Here is an 18582-nt window from a genome sequence, read left to right as displayed (position 1 = left end):
TCACAGTCACCTTGCCCATGCTCCCTCTGTTACTCGTGTTCGCCCTGCCCCCTGCCCATGCACTTCTGTATGGCATTTCTGTGTGTGTAAAATGCAACAGTGAAATCTAAAATGGCTGTTAGGACTAGTGGGCAATGTTGAATGAGAGGACAAACGTCAGCAGCGGTCCTTTGAGACACAGATGCATGTAGTAAATCCTCTCTCTTAATTGATTTATCAATCTCTATGTAGCTACTGTTTTTAATTATTATAATTGCCTACAAGACATGCTTTACCTCACTGCTTTATTAGACATAATTGGACAGCACATGTCCGCTATGGGTGCTTTAGTTTATTACAATGTCCAATTATATCTTCATACAGACATTCACTTCTGCACACCTAAAATATAAATGTTTATGATATTTTTCTCTATTCAGATATCTTTTTAAAGCACATATTAATAACTTCATTACTAATTTTGGAGAAAATAAATAATTATACAGCCACTGGTAATACATTAACAGGCTGTTCTAACATGTTTTAATTGGTCTATATACAAACAATATAGGAGGAACGAAAGCTGTGTGATGAAGCCATTGCAGACGACCATGTCTTCAACACAGGATATTTTGAAAATGAAACAGATCAATAAATCAATAACTCGGAGGGAGAAGGTCACCACAAATCTGGCCCAGAGGCTGCACAGTTTCAACTGATTAGCTATAAAATAAAGATTTATATATCTTATTGCTGACGCAATTAAATCCTTATTTCTCAGCGTGAATATTTTTTATATAATCATAAAACTACAATGACTAGCTGGCTGTTGTCTATTGAAAACCTGCTCAACTGGTTAACTGTTGATCTCTGAGCACACTCCCTAGGCCATCAGAAGATTTAAACTGCACTGACAGGCACAGAGAGCGCAACAACAGGAGAGGGAATTGGTAATAAAAGACTAAATAATCCTGAAAAATAACACCATTTCCCAAAGCTGAGCTTCACATGAATAGTGGAGTTGAGTCCATGACGGTAAACAAACCAGCTCTTACTTGATTATTTTCTTTTTGTTTAATATTGTCGTTCTACTTCTCCATATTCTAATTTGACTGTCACCCTGTCTGGTTACTCATTATACTCTTGTATTGCATTTTTTTTTTTCCTGTTGGAGGGTGTGGAGTTTTTCCTTAATTATATGATCAAATGACAGAGGGTGTTGTATGTTGTCCAGATTGTAAAGCTCTATGGGTCAAATTTCTGATTTGAGGACATAAATAAAGGCTATGCGTTGTATGCTGTACTCTCCATAATGTACAGTACAGTATGCAGAACAGTATAGGGTGAAGATTGGGTGCAAGCCTGTTATACTCACTGAAACTGAACCTGGATGTATAATTTTCTTTTTAAATGTTGGTCATTAGAGACAGTGATGAGGACAGTCTACAATTTTACTCGTGTGTTGGCTCGAGAAAAGCTACACTATGCGCTGAATCGTATGCATAGATGCTAGGGTGACATCAGCTGGTAGTAGTGGTGTAGTGAACATCTAAACCAACCTCCACTTTGCTGAAGTGTTTCATCTTTAAGGTCAGATGACTAAACCCCCCCTCCCCAGTGGTCCTTGCGTTGTGCAGTTTGATTGTAGGCCTAAGCTTATTCTGTGAAAATCATTGCAATATTTGGTATGTTCGGGTTATGGCACATTTATGTTGGACGACCACACACACACACACAGAGAGAGAGAGCTCTGCCCATTTATGAGTGCAATAGATTGTATGAACAAAATAAATATGCAAAAACAATTAACCGACAAGTTAAACATCTGTGTAACAGCTGCTTGGAGAATTTTAAAGCCACACAGTCCTTTGTTTGGGCAATATGAAGTTTGTGTCACACTTTTTAATTAAAGATATTCTATTTATATTTTTCCACTTTTGCAGTGCGGTGTCGCTGAGACATCTTTTGTAAATTAAATTGTTTATGTTGCAGACACTGCACTACATGGACAATGACAGTACTTCATGTGAAATAAACACAGACTTTATGATAAATATGAATAAAAGCACCTCTTGAGTTGAACGTTATCACACGACGGTAACTTCGCCCTCGTTTGCCTCGTCTCCACTAGGGCCGCTCACCACTCTTTTGTGCGGTGCGGTGGGAAAGTGCGTGAATGCAGCGCAGAGACAAGCGGGGTTAGCCATGGTGATGTTGTGACTGCAGAGCTAATGCTGTCGATGAAGTGAGTTGACATTAACTCCACTACTACAATCCTGTTTTTTGGACATAAACCCCACTGAGCGTTACCCAACTGTAAGTCGTCACTGTCTGTGTGTAGTTCGACGTTTGTTCGGGTTTGCTCGTTGAATCGGGAACCTTCAAAGTAGCTACAACTAAACCAAACTACAAAGTTGGGGACTAGCCGTAAATGGCTAACGTTAGTTTGTGTGACAAAGTAGCTAAAGTTAGCCAGCGAGTGTGCTAACTCCTGTAACTAAGGTAACAGTCAAGTTAAGTTAACCGCTGTTAACAACATGTACAAACCAGTTTATTGTATTAATAATTGCTACCATAATATCAGCGTATGTAGCCGTAAAAGCTAGTGGGGGTAAGCTCGGCTAACGTTAGCTGAGCCTACGTGTTTAGCTTCGGACTTGTTAACGTCAGCGTCAGGATGCATATCGTTAGCCAGCTAACAGCTAACTCCAAGAGAGTATTGTCCATTTCCATTAAATTGCTTTTAATGTAAGCCCAGTTTGCGTTTCCGCTTACTGTCTAATTTGTCCAATTTTCTTTCTCTTCCTATAGGATAGAAGTGTTTTGTTATCTTCGCTGGTATATCTTGCTAACATCGATGTTAGCAACTAGCCTGTTCGTGTAAATGCTATTCACTAGAATGGACCTGTTGAACTCTCAGTTCCTGGACAAGATGAACAATAACATCGGGAGACTGCACTACGAAGGTTAGTGTGCCACTGTTTGCTCGTTGTCATGTGTCTTTACGGTGTGTGTTTTAACTTGTTTGTGGGACTGCGACTTCTGTTGGTCCTCTAACCAACATACATTTGTTTTGGTTTGCGTCTTGACGTTGACTTTGTGGCAAGAGTCAAGCGCACAACTTTACGTCAATTTCGATGCTAGGTTCAACTCATACTGTGAACTGAGGATAGAGAGGACAGCGTGTGTATGTTTTAGTTTCTTTGTGAGGAATATCAGAACTTTTGATATCGGTCAATGTAATGTTTCATCATTTAATACCGGAAATACGAGTGTAAATGGCACATTGTCGCCTTAACACAACCATAAACCCTCATATTTAGCAGGTAAAATGTACCCATAAAATGTGTAAGTGGCTCAGAACAATAACAGTAAACATAAACACATACACGTTTAGCCATATTTGATGCTGCAGATTCAAACTTGGTGCTGTTTACACTCTTCTCTGCAAAAGAAGAAAGTAAGCACAGGTTTTGTCATCTGTATCTTGTTGTTTTTGTGCATAGAATTACCTCCGTTTTCACAAAGGGATTTTGCCAGAAGTAGTTTATTGCTCGATTGACCTTTTTTGATCCGTTCCCATCAGATATCAGTCATCAATCTTAACAAAGTCCTCATCTTTCCATATTTGGGATGTCAGTAGGGTAATTGGGATCACAGTTTGGCAGCCTTTTCCCGATCATGTTTAGGATGACATGACTTAAGTAAAATGCACTTTTGAACTGTTTTCTGCTTTTATTCTTTACAGACCAACTCATTGGTTTACCTAATCTGTAGATCTGGCTAAGAAGTGATTTGCTTAAATGTATATTAAATTAATCAGAACAACTTAGAACTGTTTACACATGGTCATTATACAATAAATGTGGACTTATTAGGCTATAGTAATTACTATTCAGTGTGAACTTATGCACTCTAGATTTTAAATTAATTACATTATTTGTACTGCTCTGATTCCTTGCCCACAGATGAGTCCAGGACACCCTCCCTGCCCACTGCTATGGCCAATATAACTGGGCCTCCTCCACACTGCCCCAGCAAACGAAAGTATGGCGAAGAACAAATGGACGACCGGATAAACTGTGATGATGACCACATGACCAAAATGAGCAGATTGTTTGCCACTCAGCTGTAAGTGTCTTTCAAAAATGAACGCATACATTATTATCCCTTGTCAACGCATTGGCTCTTTAAATTTTATTGGTCAAATAAATTGTGTGCAGAGTTTCTTATGTATTCATCTTTGATCCATGTAGCAAGTAATATGCGATGCAATGAAGTCTACTGGATACTTTTTTCATTATCATACACAAAAATGTATCATGAAGCCTGAGCTGTCGATACAGATTTTGTCCTTATCGTTTGCTTTGTCATATTTATATAGATTACTTTTTTATTTTGTATTAATGTAGATTAGCAAAGTGAGCTACCCTTTTTTAGTTGTTAAGAAAAGTTATTTAGCTGGTCTTACTGTAGCTTACTGTAGGGCTGGGCAATATGGCTTAAAAATAAAATCTCAGATTTTTTCACACCAAACCCGATTTACGATTTTAATAGTGGGTATTTGTGGGCTGCGGTCCTGTATATCTCGCAGAGAGCAACATTTCTCCCACTCGGCTGCATGCCTCTGCTTGAGGTGCTGGAATAAATTCGTCGTACTGCTACCTTTTGGTTGTAACAGCTTTCAAACAAACTTTGCAGTGGGTCGTGGTTTGTTCGCTGTCAGACACCACAAAACCAAACCAGTTCCAAACAACCAACGACACTGTGCATTTTTTGGGGACGAGCTCATCCTGGCTTGCTGCCATGTTGTGTTTATCTGTGGAGAGGCGGGGGGAGGGGTCAGCGCACTCTGACCTATGGGAGCCCAAAGGGAGCGCCGGTGTTGTGGAAGTTCAAGAGAAAACTGTGATTAACTAAAAATAAATCGTGTTTAACTACAAATTCGAATTAATCGATAAAATCAATTTATCGCCCAGCCCTAGCTTACTGTGTCATAACTCAATCATAACTTAAATTTGTGCATTTGTGTATCACTGAATAAAATCTCAAAATTGGAGTTGGTTTATCTCAACTAGTGGAAATACTTATGACAGCACAGGGTAATTATACACATCATCATCATCATCATTATTATTATTATTATTATTATTATTAGATATATTACATCATATATATGACATAATGGGACGTAATGTGATCATGTTTTTTTTATTTCCCCAATAGGGAATAGTTCCCCTTAATTGATTCAAGAATATTGCACATGTAGAAGAGCAGTTTGCTATTATTTTTTATTTTATTTTGCACTCGTCTACCCAATGGAGGGTGACTGAATGTGTGTCTTTATCTCTTTGTGGCATTTGCTGTAAACTCTCGGCAGTCATAATCCCAACAGTGAAGCCTAAAGTAAAATTTTCTTGCCTACCAGATAATGGCAGGTGAGTAGGACTACACTCTTGACTGTGAAGAAACCAAAGACTTCCACACAAAGCTGTTGAATTGCACTTACTTTATTAATTATGTTTCAGTCCTCAGGCGTCATTTGGTACAGTTCATATAGATAAACTGCACCGGAACCACAGTCATATTTGAATAAAACTGGTGGAAAAATCAGAAATCCTCAAATTGTATTGAGTCGAAGAAGAATCAAATCATTCAGCCTGAAATAGTCCAGTTTGAGGTTGTGAAATAAAAGTCTGAACATGGCCTTACGGCATTAATTCTGGTGAATTGCAAAATCTACCTCCAGGCTGGAAAGTGTTGTGATTCTAAGAGACAACTTAGATTATCAGCAAAACAAATACTGCAAGTGGGAAATCAGGCATATAATATTTGAGTAATTCTAATGTTGCCTACATATATGATAGGATGGTTGCACAAAAAAAAAGGAAAACAAGACCACAACCACGGCCTAAGCTGTGTGCGGTCATCTTTTCATAGACGCTGCATGCAACAGCTGATTTGTGAATTGTCTATGAAAAGGTGAAGCTGTTGGTGGTATATGTTTAATTTGTACTCTCTTTATCAAGGGCCCGTCCCTCTGCTGGAGACAACCGCAATGAGCACTGGAGCCACAGTCACACTCCTGTTGAGCACATTACTTCCTCCTCCAACGGTCTCCATGGAAACCACCTGTATTCTTCCATTTCTGGCTATGTTGTAGACCAGCCTCTGGCTCTGACCAAAAGCAGCAACGACACTGGAGGTGGGGGCAGAGAGAGGCCTGTCATGAGTGGGACTGCAGAGCGGCAGCAGGTATGTCAACTTGTCGCACTTATGGGGGGTAGATCTGATGTTCACAGTGAAAAAAGCACTAAATCTTAAAAGGGGTATTGAAGATAAAATAGTATTATTAAATAAATACACTATCTTTATCCTGGATAAACCAAAGCCCAGTCCATGCTTCATGTATCTGCATGGCCTCAAGCGATTCATGTGATGTAAATTTCGTTATTTGCCAATGTCCACGAAGACCCTCATGTGGATGTCTCCTTGCTGACCAAAGTTTTTGACTACGCAAGTTATATGCATTACAAGTTTTACCGTGAAAAAGTTCAGAAATTTGGGGGGGGGGGGAGATTAACAAAATGTTTTAGAAAAGTTTTGACTACACCTCTTTTGGGTATTGTTTCAAATATATTGATAAAAATCCCATAATGCGTTCCTTGTATTATAGATTTAAAATCTAGTATGACCGTCATCACTGGTATCATGCAATACACATATGCATATGCAGCCAGTTGGTGGTGGGAATATCTAATGAAGTAAAGTCAGCAAGTGCTAGCAGTTTGCTTATCTGCAAAAATGCTAGGGAGTGCGTGTTTAATAATGCACAAGGCTCGAGAGAGGCCATGACCCTAGCCATGCTGGTTGCAGGCTCTGCACCAAAATTGGCAACATTGGGGAAGCGGCTCTGGTCAGCTATGCTAAAGGGGAAAAAGCATCAATACAACCAAAAGGCCCCTCAACAGACTGCCAGTGTTGGAACATTTTTCTTGCTGTAGCCAAGCCCGATGATGTTACTGCTACTACCAGCACGGCAAGTATAGCTGCAAAACAACTGCAACCGACTCTCAACCAATACAATGATCTGCTATATAAGAAGTGTTTTAGGCACTGAAGACAATGGACTCTATTATTTGTACAGCTCTTGTGATAACACAGGTGAGCTCACACTGGAATAAGAGCCTTGTCTTTGCACCCTATTAAACTAGTTAAAGAAAGTCATGGCAACGGGGTAACATGTTATGGAAAAGTGTTGAAAAATCATTGGTAAACAACCCTGACTGGAAGATACATTCATCTCTGTATTTATATATTCATAGATGTAGAATTATCATTTAAGATGAAATAGTAGCTGTGCGTATTTTCAGTATTTTATTAAACATTTCTGGACAATATAATCAATTCTGAGCATTTCAACTCTCTCTGGGGGAGATTCATAAGGGCGTATACCAACCGCCTACCTCTACTTTGTGCTGTGTCTTCGTTTGCTTACTGTATGTTTTTTTCCTACCTGTAGAATCGTCCCTCCGTTATTACCTGTGCTCCTGCGAGCAACCGCAATTGTAACCTCTCGCACTGCCACATGAATGGGTGCTCACCCAGCCCACCTGCTGATCAGAGGAAGCCCAATGGTAAGCCTTTATCATGACATTACTGTGTCTACTATTACTACTTTTTATTGACTTGATGGAGTAATCATAGATATGTTCTTTTTTTATACATTACATTGCTTGGTAGTAACCAGGTTGTTGCTCTCCTTCTTCTACATATAATGTTATTTTAGCTAACACGGTAAGCGATCCTGTGATTGAGGAGCACTTCCGTCGCAGCCTTGGAAAAAACTACAAAGAAGCAGAGCCTGTGTCCAACTCGGTGTCCATAACAGGTTCAGTGGATGACCACTTTGCCAAGGCGCTAGGTGATGCCTGGCTCCAAATCAAGGCCAAGGGCGGGGATCATCAAACCCCGGAGGCAGATCCATGAAGCTGGGTTGGAGTAAACATTACAATCACTTTTTTAGTGTTTGCATATGAGAGTGGAGATTGCCCACTGTCATTTCTTGCCAAGCATCAACTTCCTTTAGCCACGAACAATGTAAGACATATGGTGCTCACATAGGCGGTTCAGTTGTAGACCTCAAGGTCAGATTTGTGCTCTAAAATTGGTAAAGTCTCCATTAAAATTGCCTAGTTAGGTTGACAATTTTAGTGGTGGAAACTGTACAATCATAGATGTTATTTTGCATTGATAATGAGATTCATAAAGTGGTTGGTTGTTAGGAGCTTATGTTCTGATTCATCTGCCTTTCACCTGCCTTGATAGCCAAAGAAATGTTCTGCCTTTCCCATCAACACATAAGCCATAGATCTGGTCTTTTTTTGTTTTCATTCTAAAATCACACTGCTTTTTAAATATATATTACTTGAAAAGGACAGCCAGGTCTCATTTGCGCTATTATGTTTCTGACCGTTTAGGTAGCAGGTTACCTGTTACAGTTGGAACTAATGTGTTCAAGAATGCATCCTGTGTTTTGAAATTGTGATAATGCAATTAAGGCTCTGGCCCCCCCTGCTTTTTGAAGACGCTAGACTAGTGTGTCTTCTTTATGATCCTGAACTGGACTTATCCACTGTTAACTAAATAATTTTAGTTTCCTGTCTTTATGCTCACTGTGGCTGATTACTTAGTAAACTAATATCAATCATAGTAGATGTGTCTAGCTAGAAAGCATGTTTCAAATAGCTGGTTTCTATTACAAACCTTATTCTATACTATATATTTACTCAGAATTTATTTTTTATCTGTAACATTTTAGAAATACTCACTGCTGGTACAGTTGTACTCAATATATTTTTTGTATCTGGTTTTCATTACTATATGTAGGTGTATATCATAGCATCCATCTACAAATCACAGCCTCTGGCAAGGTTGTCTGAATGCAGTTTAAAAGGCTATTGCTTTGTTATTCTGTGGAGCTGGATGCTATAGCTTTATACATGACTGAATACAGCTAAATCGGACCTTCTGTAGCACAGTCTATTAGCAGTGGCTTTATTTATTCTGAACATGTCGATAGTTTCATGTTGACTTTTGGCTAGAACATAGTGACAGCAGAATTCTAACTTTGATTTGTTTCTTTCTGACAACAAACAACTGACGATGTCTCCATTCCTTCAATAACAAAGTTGATTTCCCTTTAAAACTAAGATTTTAATTTGCATGCAATAGGTTTCCTTAATTTACGAGTAGGCATCCACATTCCACCATGACTGCCAGACACTGTTACTTCAGTTGTGTTTAGCAAGCTCAACTGAAGTGACAAGTATGTTTGTCTTTTGTTAATCAAGGTGATGTCGTGGTTTGAGTTGCAAAAATCTTCATGTATTATGGAGAAAAGGTAAAAGTCAAAAAGGTTTTTTGTGCAGTTGAGTTTTGTTTAAATTAACTTCCCTTCTGAAATTCTCTAATAGTAGCGTAACATATTTGTCAACACTGATTAAGATATGGTATTGTAAATTCAGATTTGTTTTTGTATGTCAATTAACTGTCTGTGCAAGCATATACATTTGTATTAATATTCTACAGTTTTTAAATTGTTACATACACTATCCTATCTTTATATTTTATTTTACTCATATAAGACTATCATTGCGCCGCGCGGAATGATCATAGATATTTTGTTTCTATTCAGAGTAGTGTACTCACGTAGCATGGATGTTTAGTACCTTCTAACCATGCTTTTTTTTTTATCTTTCTAAAAATTTATTATTTTCCCATAATTGTCAGAGGATGAATAAGTGCAGGAACACAAACAGTCTTTTGATCAAAGACTTTGTTGGTGCAACGTCAGAAAGACTTCTGTACTAACAGTTTAACAAGTTTGTTTAGCTCTCTGTGTGCACCGTAGTGGAATTTCGGGATTATCATGGGATCTGCTTGTTTGACACAAGTAGGTTTTTCAGTAATGTATTTTGGGGTATTAGTCCATTGTTATTTAATTGCTACATTTAGACTACCTGTTTCTCAAAGACTGTTGGCAGAAAATACCTGCTCCGGGTGTCATCCACATAGAAAAAAAAGAAACACTTGTTCACTTTTGACTTTATTTCTCTGGAAGAAAATGCCACTGTTTTGTACTTAATTTCTTCCAAATAAACATAAAATGCTCACATTTGCATATTTCTTGTCATTCTTTTTCCTAAATAAAATGTGACACGCTGACAAGATTTCTTACATTTTTGTTTTACACTTTTGTTCAGATTCCTGATTATTTTCCAGTTTAAAAAATGAAGACTTGTGGCTTTAGACTACCTACAAAGTCATGGTTGGTACGGGTGAAAATGGCTATCAATGGGTATGATGACAGCGAAACTCATTCAGGATCCATTCAGATTTAGGCAAAAACATTTTGTGTTGCTATATATGTGACATGCATTTATTTAGCAGTAAATGTTGAAGAGCCCTTTGGAAAGTCCTTAACAGACCTGGAGTAAGAGGGGTTATTTCTGAATGTGTAGGGCAGGTTGTTCTCTCAAATCAAATACTACTGCTGTATATGTTAATTGTAAAATTACATAGACCTCTTTGTTGCAACTTCGAAGTCACAGACACTTGAGTCAGTAATAAGTTGGTTACACTGATTAGAGCACTGCTTCTTCAACCGAGCAATCAGGAGTCATTGCTCTCACTCTATTGTCATTGGGCAAGTGTCGCTATGGCCACAATATTAAGTGCTTTATAAACTAATTAGCCAAACCTCTCAAAAGGATGAGCATTGAACAAATCTCCTTTTATAGTAGACCTTAGATAACTACTCGCCTAAATCATCTTTGTTTAGGTTGGACATCCTGATGTTTGTGTTTCTTCCTGGAACAGCCTTGTTATGTTCGGTTTCCAGTCACTAGCTTACTTTTTTTGGCTAAAACAAATCTAAATGAGTCGAAGCTGCGAATCAACGGATGTTTAAAACATCACATTGCAGGAACTGTTGCTTTTTAGAGTTAGCTACCGGAATACTTGCCGTATTGGTATAGTGAGTCACACTCTCGTCCCCTCTTTCCAGTGAAAAATATAAAACCTGTTGACATGTAACCTCAAAACAGCTGTAAATTTAATGTCTTTCTATTTCTACTTAATAGCTATGTGTGTGATAAATTCTCTGGCCGAGTCATCATGCTCTCGACAAGCAGCTGACGTCTTTGGACATAGATGTTGTTTAGTTGATTTGGTGTCATGGTAACAAAAGACTGGGTAATTGCTGCTGGAAAAATCCATTACTTTTAAACTGAGAAAAGGGTATTGTGATTCATGACTCAGTGATGAGGGTTGTTTGATTCAAACCCAAGCATTGACCTAGAAAGCATGTAGTCTCCACATTATTATAATGGCAATGGGATAATATGACTGATGAATCTTGTGAGACCAGGCTGTAGTTGGATCAGAGATGAGCTGACTTCTCTTTCTCAACCAGCAGATGGCGATTTTAAACCACTCTACAGGCACCCCTTCAAATCCTCAATTCCCTGGAGATCAAACAAAGACATGAGCGTCATCATTCTGGGAAGATTGATATGGATGCAGGATTTATTCTGTGTGTCTGTTAGTAATGTGAAAATATACGTTACATGTTAAAAGGGTCTATAAGTAAGACATGCTTTCATTCCGAGTGCAGAAAGCATTGTTCGTATTACCCAACATGGCTCTGGATCGCAGACTCTTGCTTTAAAGGATCTCTTTTTTAGAATGTCATTGTAAATGTATTTATGTATTGAAACGTGTGGGATTAGCACATCTATAGTCAAATAAGATATAAATAGAATCCTTAAAGGCTGAATGAAAATGTAAATGAGTATACCTCTCCATTTTGGCTAATTTAAATTTTCACCATTCATAACACAAATCTTTAAACTAGAAAAGAAAGATCTTTTCTCTTTTTTTCTTTTAGCTTGCTGTTGCTCTCACCCCTCAGGCTCAAATCTGCTCAAAAGCCCCTCCAACAGACCACTGCCTCCACGAGATTAGACCAAACCATTCACCAACCACAATGCCCCTGCTTCTGCTGCACCATGCCTTCCAAGGAAGCCTGCTCTTGTGGGATTATGGAGAGGAGATCCACATTTTCTCTGCTTGCGCAAAACCAAATGCAGATCCGCATGCACGCACTCAGATATCGGGCCACATTGGTAGCCGACATGAAACTAGTGTCTAAATCAAAATGACACATCAGGGTCGCGCCAAAATCAGCATGGCCCCTTCAGTGTGTGAAGGCCACAAGGAGCATGACATCTGTGCTTGCGATAGAGGACTGGTCTCTCAGTCGCTGCCTCCTGTTATTGCTGTAACAGGATGGTCTCCGCTGCTTTCAGACACGGTCAAGGCACACATATGTTGAACACTGTCCTCTCCATTTTGCTCTCTCTCGGTTACGTTAAAGCAATGAACCAATGAAAACGCTTTGGACACGGTATGGAGTGATGATTAATCCAATTGGATAACTGATTCATTTTTACTACAGACTAAATTGGAAAAGTGGCCCTTGCCATTGCACGTTGGCTCATATATTGCGTATATGTTAGCCTGTACAAATGGCTGATAGAGATCTCATTCTTTCGTTTGCATAATTCCAAATTTGTTGTGCTTGAATAGAACACGAGGCTGCACCCCTATCTGCAGCATCCCCGAGTGCACGTCTGGGGAGTTTGCATGATTGCCTGTAGATTATTTGAACATTATCTATTCCCCCTCCTCTTTTTCTTATTTCTGTGGCTCTCTGCTGTGAGGATGCACACACATCCTTGGGCAAAAGAATCTAAAATAGATCATACAAGCAACTGGAGTAGATGCACAGGCACAGGAAGCAGCTCACGGGCAGACTTGAGTCATGCTGGCAAGATCATGCACCCTGAGCTGACAGCCCAACACACCCGATTACCAAGCATGTCATTTCTAAAATGCAGCCGCAGCCTCACTATAGGTTGAAAACAAGGGGGAAAATATTGGAGATCCAGCTCTGATTTACCCATAAAAGACTCTTGAATGTGGTATGGATTGAATTCGGGGTTGTACGTACTTTAAGACTGACCTGATGAGCTTCTCTGGCATTAGCAATTGTTGCTCATTCATTGTGTCATGTGGACTGCTGGCAATGGCATAACCTTTGTGGAGGGAAGGGAAGACAACACGGTCACTCTGGATAACAGTCTTGCAATGAACAGAAACAGACCCTGTCAGGCCATCTCAACATCAGTTTTCAGCTGCACACCACCAACACACTCTACCAATCGCTCTTTGCCTTTTCCTCACTTCCTCCTTCCATCAGTTAGGACAGCGCCTTCTTGATAAGGCCCCCTTGTGTGGCGTGCATGCTACATTGATTTGGCAGGTTCCTATTAATACATTTATCCTTTACATCCCCTCTATGTTGCATGCTGCCTCAGCTCCATCTTTGACCTGTTTTGTTGCGCACATTTGGCCTGCCTTACGGCCATACGGTGCTTGACACAGCCAGTGATTTCCCACTAATACAGTTGGCTTACATTTCATACTTTTATATATTATTGATTGATTTGTTAATGATTGATTTAAAGAGCCATCTGCTGCACAATAGCATGACTGCGCTGCCGTTGTGTTGTTCCTTCAAGATAATGAATTGCTTCCAATTAGGACATACAAATGATAGGCTAATATTTCTTGTTAGCAAGAGACCATATTTTTCCTGCAAGAGCAGGGCCCCATATAATTATCCAAATTTCCTCTCTTAACAACAAGCGGAAAAGGATGTGCATTGAGACAGTGGGTTTTGGGCACTGAGCAGCAGATAAATGTTTGAACCATCACTAAAGGGCATTTTAATGTCTCATTATGAGGCTTGTTAGGGCCTACATTACAGCTGCTTGACTGAGCAGCTGTAATAAGGAAAGTGACCCAACACCAATATGAGCAGCAATGTTTTTACTCTCACGTCCATTTACTACTGTCTTCCATGGCCCTATCTCTTTCCTCTTGTCTGTCTGCCCCCCCCCTTGCCACAGCACCCCACCACCACCATCACCGCCACTACCACTCCCCCCGTGTGTTTGGCAGTCACACAGTCGGCCATGTGTGTGCTGAAGACGTTACATAATGCCCTCCTTTCACTGCACTCCAGATCAAAGAGAACAATCCAGCACAAAAAAATTGCTCCTTGCTGATTTTTCTTCTCTTCCACCATCACATTGTTGTATCAGACTTCAGTATCCACAGATTGTACAGTAGACTGCATTATTATCTGCTACAGCATTCCCCTTCATGTTGAAAACCAAACAGAGCAAATGGAGAATGATCAGAGGTTCGCCGTAAAAAAAAAAAAAGCCAACCAGGTTAGACCAGATAGGCAAGATGTGACAAAGATGCTTCAGGCATAGCAATCTTAACACCTCACGTTTTTTGATGTGCTCTCATTCATTTACTTGCTTCGTTACACGCATATGCAGGAAAGTCAACTTTAAAAATCTAGTAGGCGATGGACAGAGATTGATTTTAATAAAAGAAAATTGAGTCGCCTCAATATAAAAACATATTAAATTCAGTGAAGCTTTAACATTTAATCCATGGGGCCCTGAGTGTCTTTTACATTACGAAAAACACCCCTTAAAAAACTGATGCAATTATGATGAAGTGATTATTGTTAAAGGGTTTCCGCTCAACATTTTGCAGAGTTTTCTTTTTACTTCTGTGTGTTAACAAGTAGAATAATTGTCACTGCTACAAAGTAACCTAATGTGACATAATGTTCTACCACACATGCTCACACAAAGCCAGGTAGGCTTGATAAAATTAAATTAATAGCAAAAGCAAAAAAAAAAAGAAAGAAAGAATGAAAGCCTCTCCATCAAGGGGAAGAAATGGTGACACAGAAAGAGAAAGAGCAAGAGAGCATCAAACGCTGTCAGAGTGGCAGGGCCTGTCCACAGCCTTGTGAGGATTGAAATAATGAGTGTGTGCTGGGGGAACATTTACCTCCAATGCCAAATGTAGACAGCACATTTTTGGACCAAGGGGCATAAATGACAAACTAAAGAACAGAAAAAAAAATTGAGCTTTTACTGTGCAATTTGGAGAGAACAGATCCTCTGAAGGAGGGGAACATTTTTAGCTGTTGTACAGTGATATAAAAAAATCAAATAGGATGACGTAGATTATGTTTTATTGCATGTAGGTTATATGTGTTATAACATGCACCATTGTCTCCGACTATCTAAGTATCCCCACGGTGAACCTCAGCTGATGCAGAAGTATTTGATTCCCTCCAAAGAGCTGGGATCAGCAGCAGTCTTATCTCTGTAAACCCCCCAGTGATGGAGAGTGGTTCACTGGTCTGAGGGAGCAGAGCGGAGGGGTTATCTCTGGCCTTCAGCCTGGAGGGAATATGCAGGTGAACCAGGAATCAAAGCATCTTTAGGGCACAGCACATGCTTGCAGTAGTGCATAGCAGACCGCGAGCTGTGCGGCTGCAGCATCAAATGAATTGTGGGGGAATGGGAGAGGGCAAGGCTTCAGAGTGGGTTTGGTGCTCAAACTGTTATCACACCTGACAGTGTCTGGTTTGGGATCCAGTGGTGCACGCGGCATACGTAAGCGGCTGGTCATCTGTAAGGCAGAGTGATAGGGTGTGACGTGTCACACGCCACATTAGGCCCTGCCAGAGGATGTGTTTGACAGACCACAGGAACTTCACTCCAGCACAATGCTTTGCCTCCACTCATATTGTCAGACCTACTTGATAGTTCCAAGTTCACATCTGGGTTCTTATTTATAGAATATCGACTTGAATTCCATCCTGGATTTAGGCAGCGTTTGTAGAATGAAAAAATGAAGAGTAAAGTAAAGTGCGGAATACGGGTAGCACTCTGGGCACAGGCACAATGAGGATTTATGATTTGAGAGTATTGGATAGAGAGCTTTACCTTTGTGTCTTTGCTGCCATATTTGACACAACCAAAAGAAGTGTGTGCAGTATCTGGTGTACAGTGAGTAAACCACTGACTGAACTATGGGAATCTTAAAGGTTTTACACACAACCAAAAAAACTGTTATGCTTATTCAACTGTCTGTCATTGTGTAACTCATCATCAGTAAGTGAATTATTGTAAATAATACATGTGCTTTCAATTCAAACTTAGTGTCTTTCACTTACACTGTCATGTGAATCTGGGATATTAAGTCCAATGCACATATTGCATCACACGACAAATGACGTGGTAGAAAGCATCCACTGACTTACAGTTAAGAACCAGAACAATCAAACATTAGAAAAGAAAGACATCTGGAGCACACGGTATGAATAAAGTTTAATAAGGTGCAGGTGTTAATCAGTTCCTCCAGGAAGTTGCCATGTTGCAGTGGCAATAATTAACGCAAATTCAACCAATCCATGTGAGTTCACCAATCGTAGGCAGTCCCCTGTGCAAAATGTTGAGCTATACGTCACCAACTTGCAATTTTATTCTCACTGGAACAAGTTGCCTTTTACTTTTAATGAATTATATAAAATACAAAAAGAATTTTTTTATTTTCAATTTCTCCCACAATTCTATTGCAGAAAATACCTAAAACCCTCACAACATGCGCTGCAATTTTCAAAAAACTGCAGTAAAATCCATCTTTTTGGCTTCAATAATCCCCCAAAAAGCTTCGAGGGGCTGGTTAATGTTGAAGCATACAGGTTTCCAATATAACTGTCGTTGGTAATGTGTGAGCTTTCAGTGCTCTAAATAAATGGGACACAAATTTAAGTGTAAATGTCAAACTGGAAGCTGTTACATTCAGAAATTTTCTTTAACTACAGGCAGATGTTTGACTGAACCAGAATCATCTAACTGAAGTCAAATTGATGAAGTTGCGGCCAAAGAATCTGCAGTGTTAAACGATCATCTGGACACCTTTTTTATTTGGATTTTAGCAGGGATATGAAACACTTCAATGACAAAGACAATTGCCTTTTATAATTTGCCATAAAGGAACAATGTATTTTCATAAAGAAATGAGCATTGGGCACTGACCCCGCTAGACCCGGAACAGAAACATACACATACAGCAGGAAAACAAGAAATCTTAAAAACAAAATATCGCGAAACGCGAAATATCTGAAAATGTATTATTCTTAATGTACTTGAAAAAGGGGCCCCAGACCTTGAAAAATGCATTGGACCTTTCTTGGAGAGAGAGTCTTATTTTCTCCAACTTAAGAAAGTAAAGGACATCTCGAATCCAATGTGCACATGATGGGGGTGCAGGAGATTTCCACTTTATCAGGATCAGTCTTCTAGCCAGTAGAGTGGTGAAGGCAATTACATTCTTTTGGGATACAGAGAAAGAGGGCAAGGACACCCAAAATAGAGCACTGAGAGGGTTAGGGTCAAGCTCTTTTTACTTTTTATACACAATAAGGTTTATAGATGGAGCAAACAGTGTGTGTTTGACACAATTTTAAATGATCACAATATACAGCTGTCATGTGCTGTGGGAGTTATTTGGTATTATTATAGTCAATATTTAACCTTGACCTGAAAGTGGCAGTAGAGTTTTAAATTTGCATACGGGTACAAAGAGGACCCTAAAATGACATGCAGCAAAGGGCCACAGGTTTGAATTGAACTTGGGCCGCTGTGGTAAGTTTTCATAGAGAAAGACTGGATGACTTTTTTCCAACAGACTGCTTTTTTCTTTTTCTTTTTTTGTGGTAAAACTAAAAATGCTGGCTAAATTCAAGTGGCTGAAGTCAATGACATTGTTGGATCCATCTTAACCCAGTGGACTAATTGATGGACCAATGTTTGTTGATTTGTTAAGTGCTAAAAGGTTACAGTTGAACTTGACCCAAGGGAATGATAATAATGAACTATTGATTGAGGCTAGTTGCATCATTGAGCTCTTTGACATGACACAGCATTTATTACAAACTGAGAACTTCATAATTGACACTAAATCTATTCTTTCATTATGTGATTAAGTAGGAGGAAGTTAAACAAAATAGAAAAAAAATGTACATTCGTACACTATTATTTATATTTATAAATGTGTGGAATTGATGCAGAATGATGCAGATGGTTTACCCTCTGTAAATGCTCTTAAAAAAGGAGAGGATGTGATATATCTAAAAAATAAGTATTAAATAAGGAAATATTATGTGAGTAATCTGGAATAATTTAATAGAAAATATCAGAACATGTTTTATATTATGTGGCAATGTCAAGATATTTCTTATCTTCTGCAGAATAGCCATTGATCTTGTCATTCATGTGTGTCTCAGTGAGGTAACATCAGTGATTGTACTCTGTTTGCTCCACTGTTTGGCTCTGTATTGTCCTCATTGACCCCTGCTGTGTCTCTCAGCCCTGCATTGTGCGGGCTGCTCTCAGGGCGTCTTACCTGTCACTGTTTAGTTCAGGGTAGGGAGACAGCAGAGCTGAGGTGCCTGAGGAGGAGGAAGGACAGACTGGGCAGGCCGCTGTGGTCCTGCCTGGTCCGGCTCACTCATCAGTGAGCACAGTTCCCAAACCTCTGACAGATCAGAATAGAAAGCCTGCACAACATCATAGCTATGAATCACTGCAGTCC

The 18582-nt window shown here is 39.5% G+C and overlaps 1 protein-coding gene across 3 annotated transcripts; it reads left to right on the top strand.

Annotated features, from left to right (window-relative positions):
• The first annotated feature begins 890 nt into the window (after positions 1 to 890).
• vgll4a (vestigial-like family member 4a) lies at positions 891 to 10156 on the top strand. 3 transcript variants are annotated; one of them, XM_051425423.1, is made up of 7 exons: positions 891 to 1014; positions 2111 to 2224; positions 2791 to 2945; positions 3948 to 4110; positions 6009 to 6234; positions 7502 to 7616; positions 7769 to 10156. In XM_051425423.1, exons 3-7 carry the CDS (start codon positions 2864 to 2866, stop codon positions 7966 to 7968), a joined length of 786 nt encoding a protein of 261 aa, XP_051281383.1. In that variant the 5' UTR covers positions 891 to 1014; positions 2111 to 2224; positions 2791 to 2863; the 3' UTR covers positions 7969 to 10156. The 3 variants fall into 3 exon arrangements, with proteins under 3 accessions (XP_051281383.1, XP_051281382.1, XP_051281384.1); XM_051425422.1 differs by having other exon boundaries at positions 2111 to 2295; XM_051425424.1 differs by lacking the exon at positions 2111 to 2224.
• The last annotated feature ends 8426 nt before the right edge of the window (positions 10157 to 18582 follow it).

This window comes from Dicentrarchus labrax, unplaced genomic scaffold (genome assembly GCF_905237075.1).
Source record: "Dicentrarchus labrax unplaced genomic scaffold, dlabrax2021, whole genome shotgun sequence".
Taxonomy (NCBI): domain Eukaryota; kingdom Metazoa; phylum Chordata; class Actinopteri; family Moronidae; genus Dicentrarchus; species Dicentrarchus labrax.
This window is presented reverse-complemented; position numbering and strand designations above follow the sequence as displayed.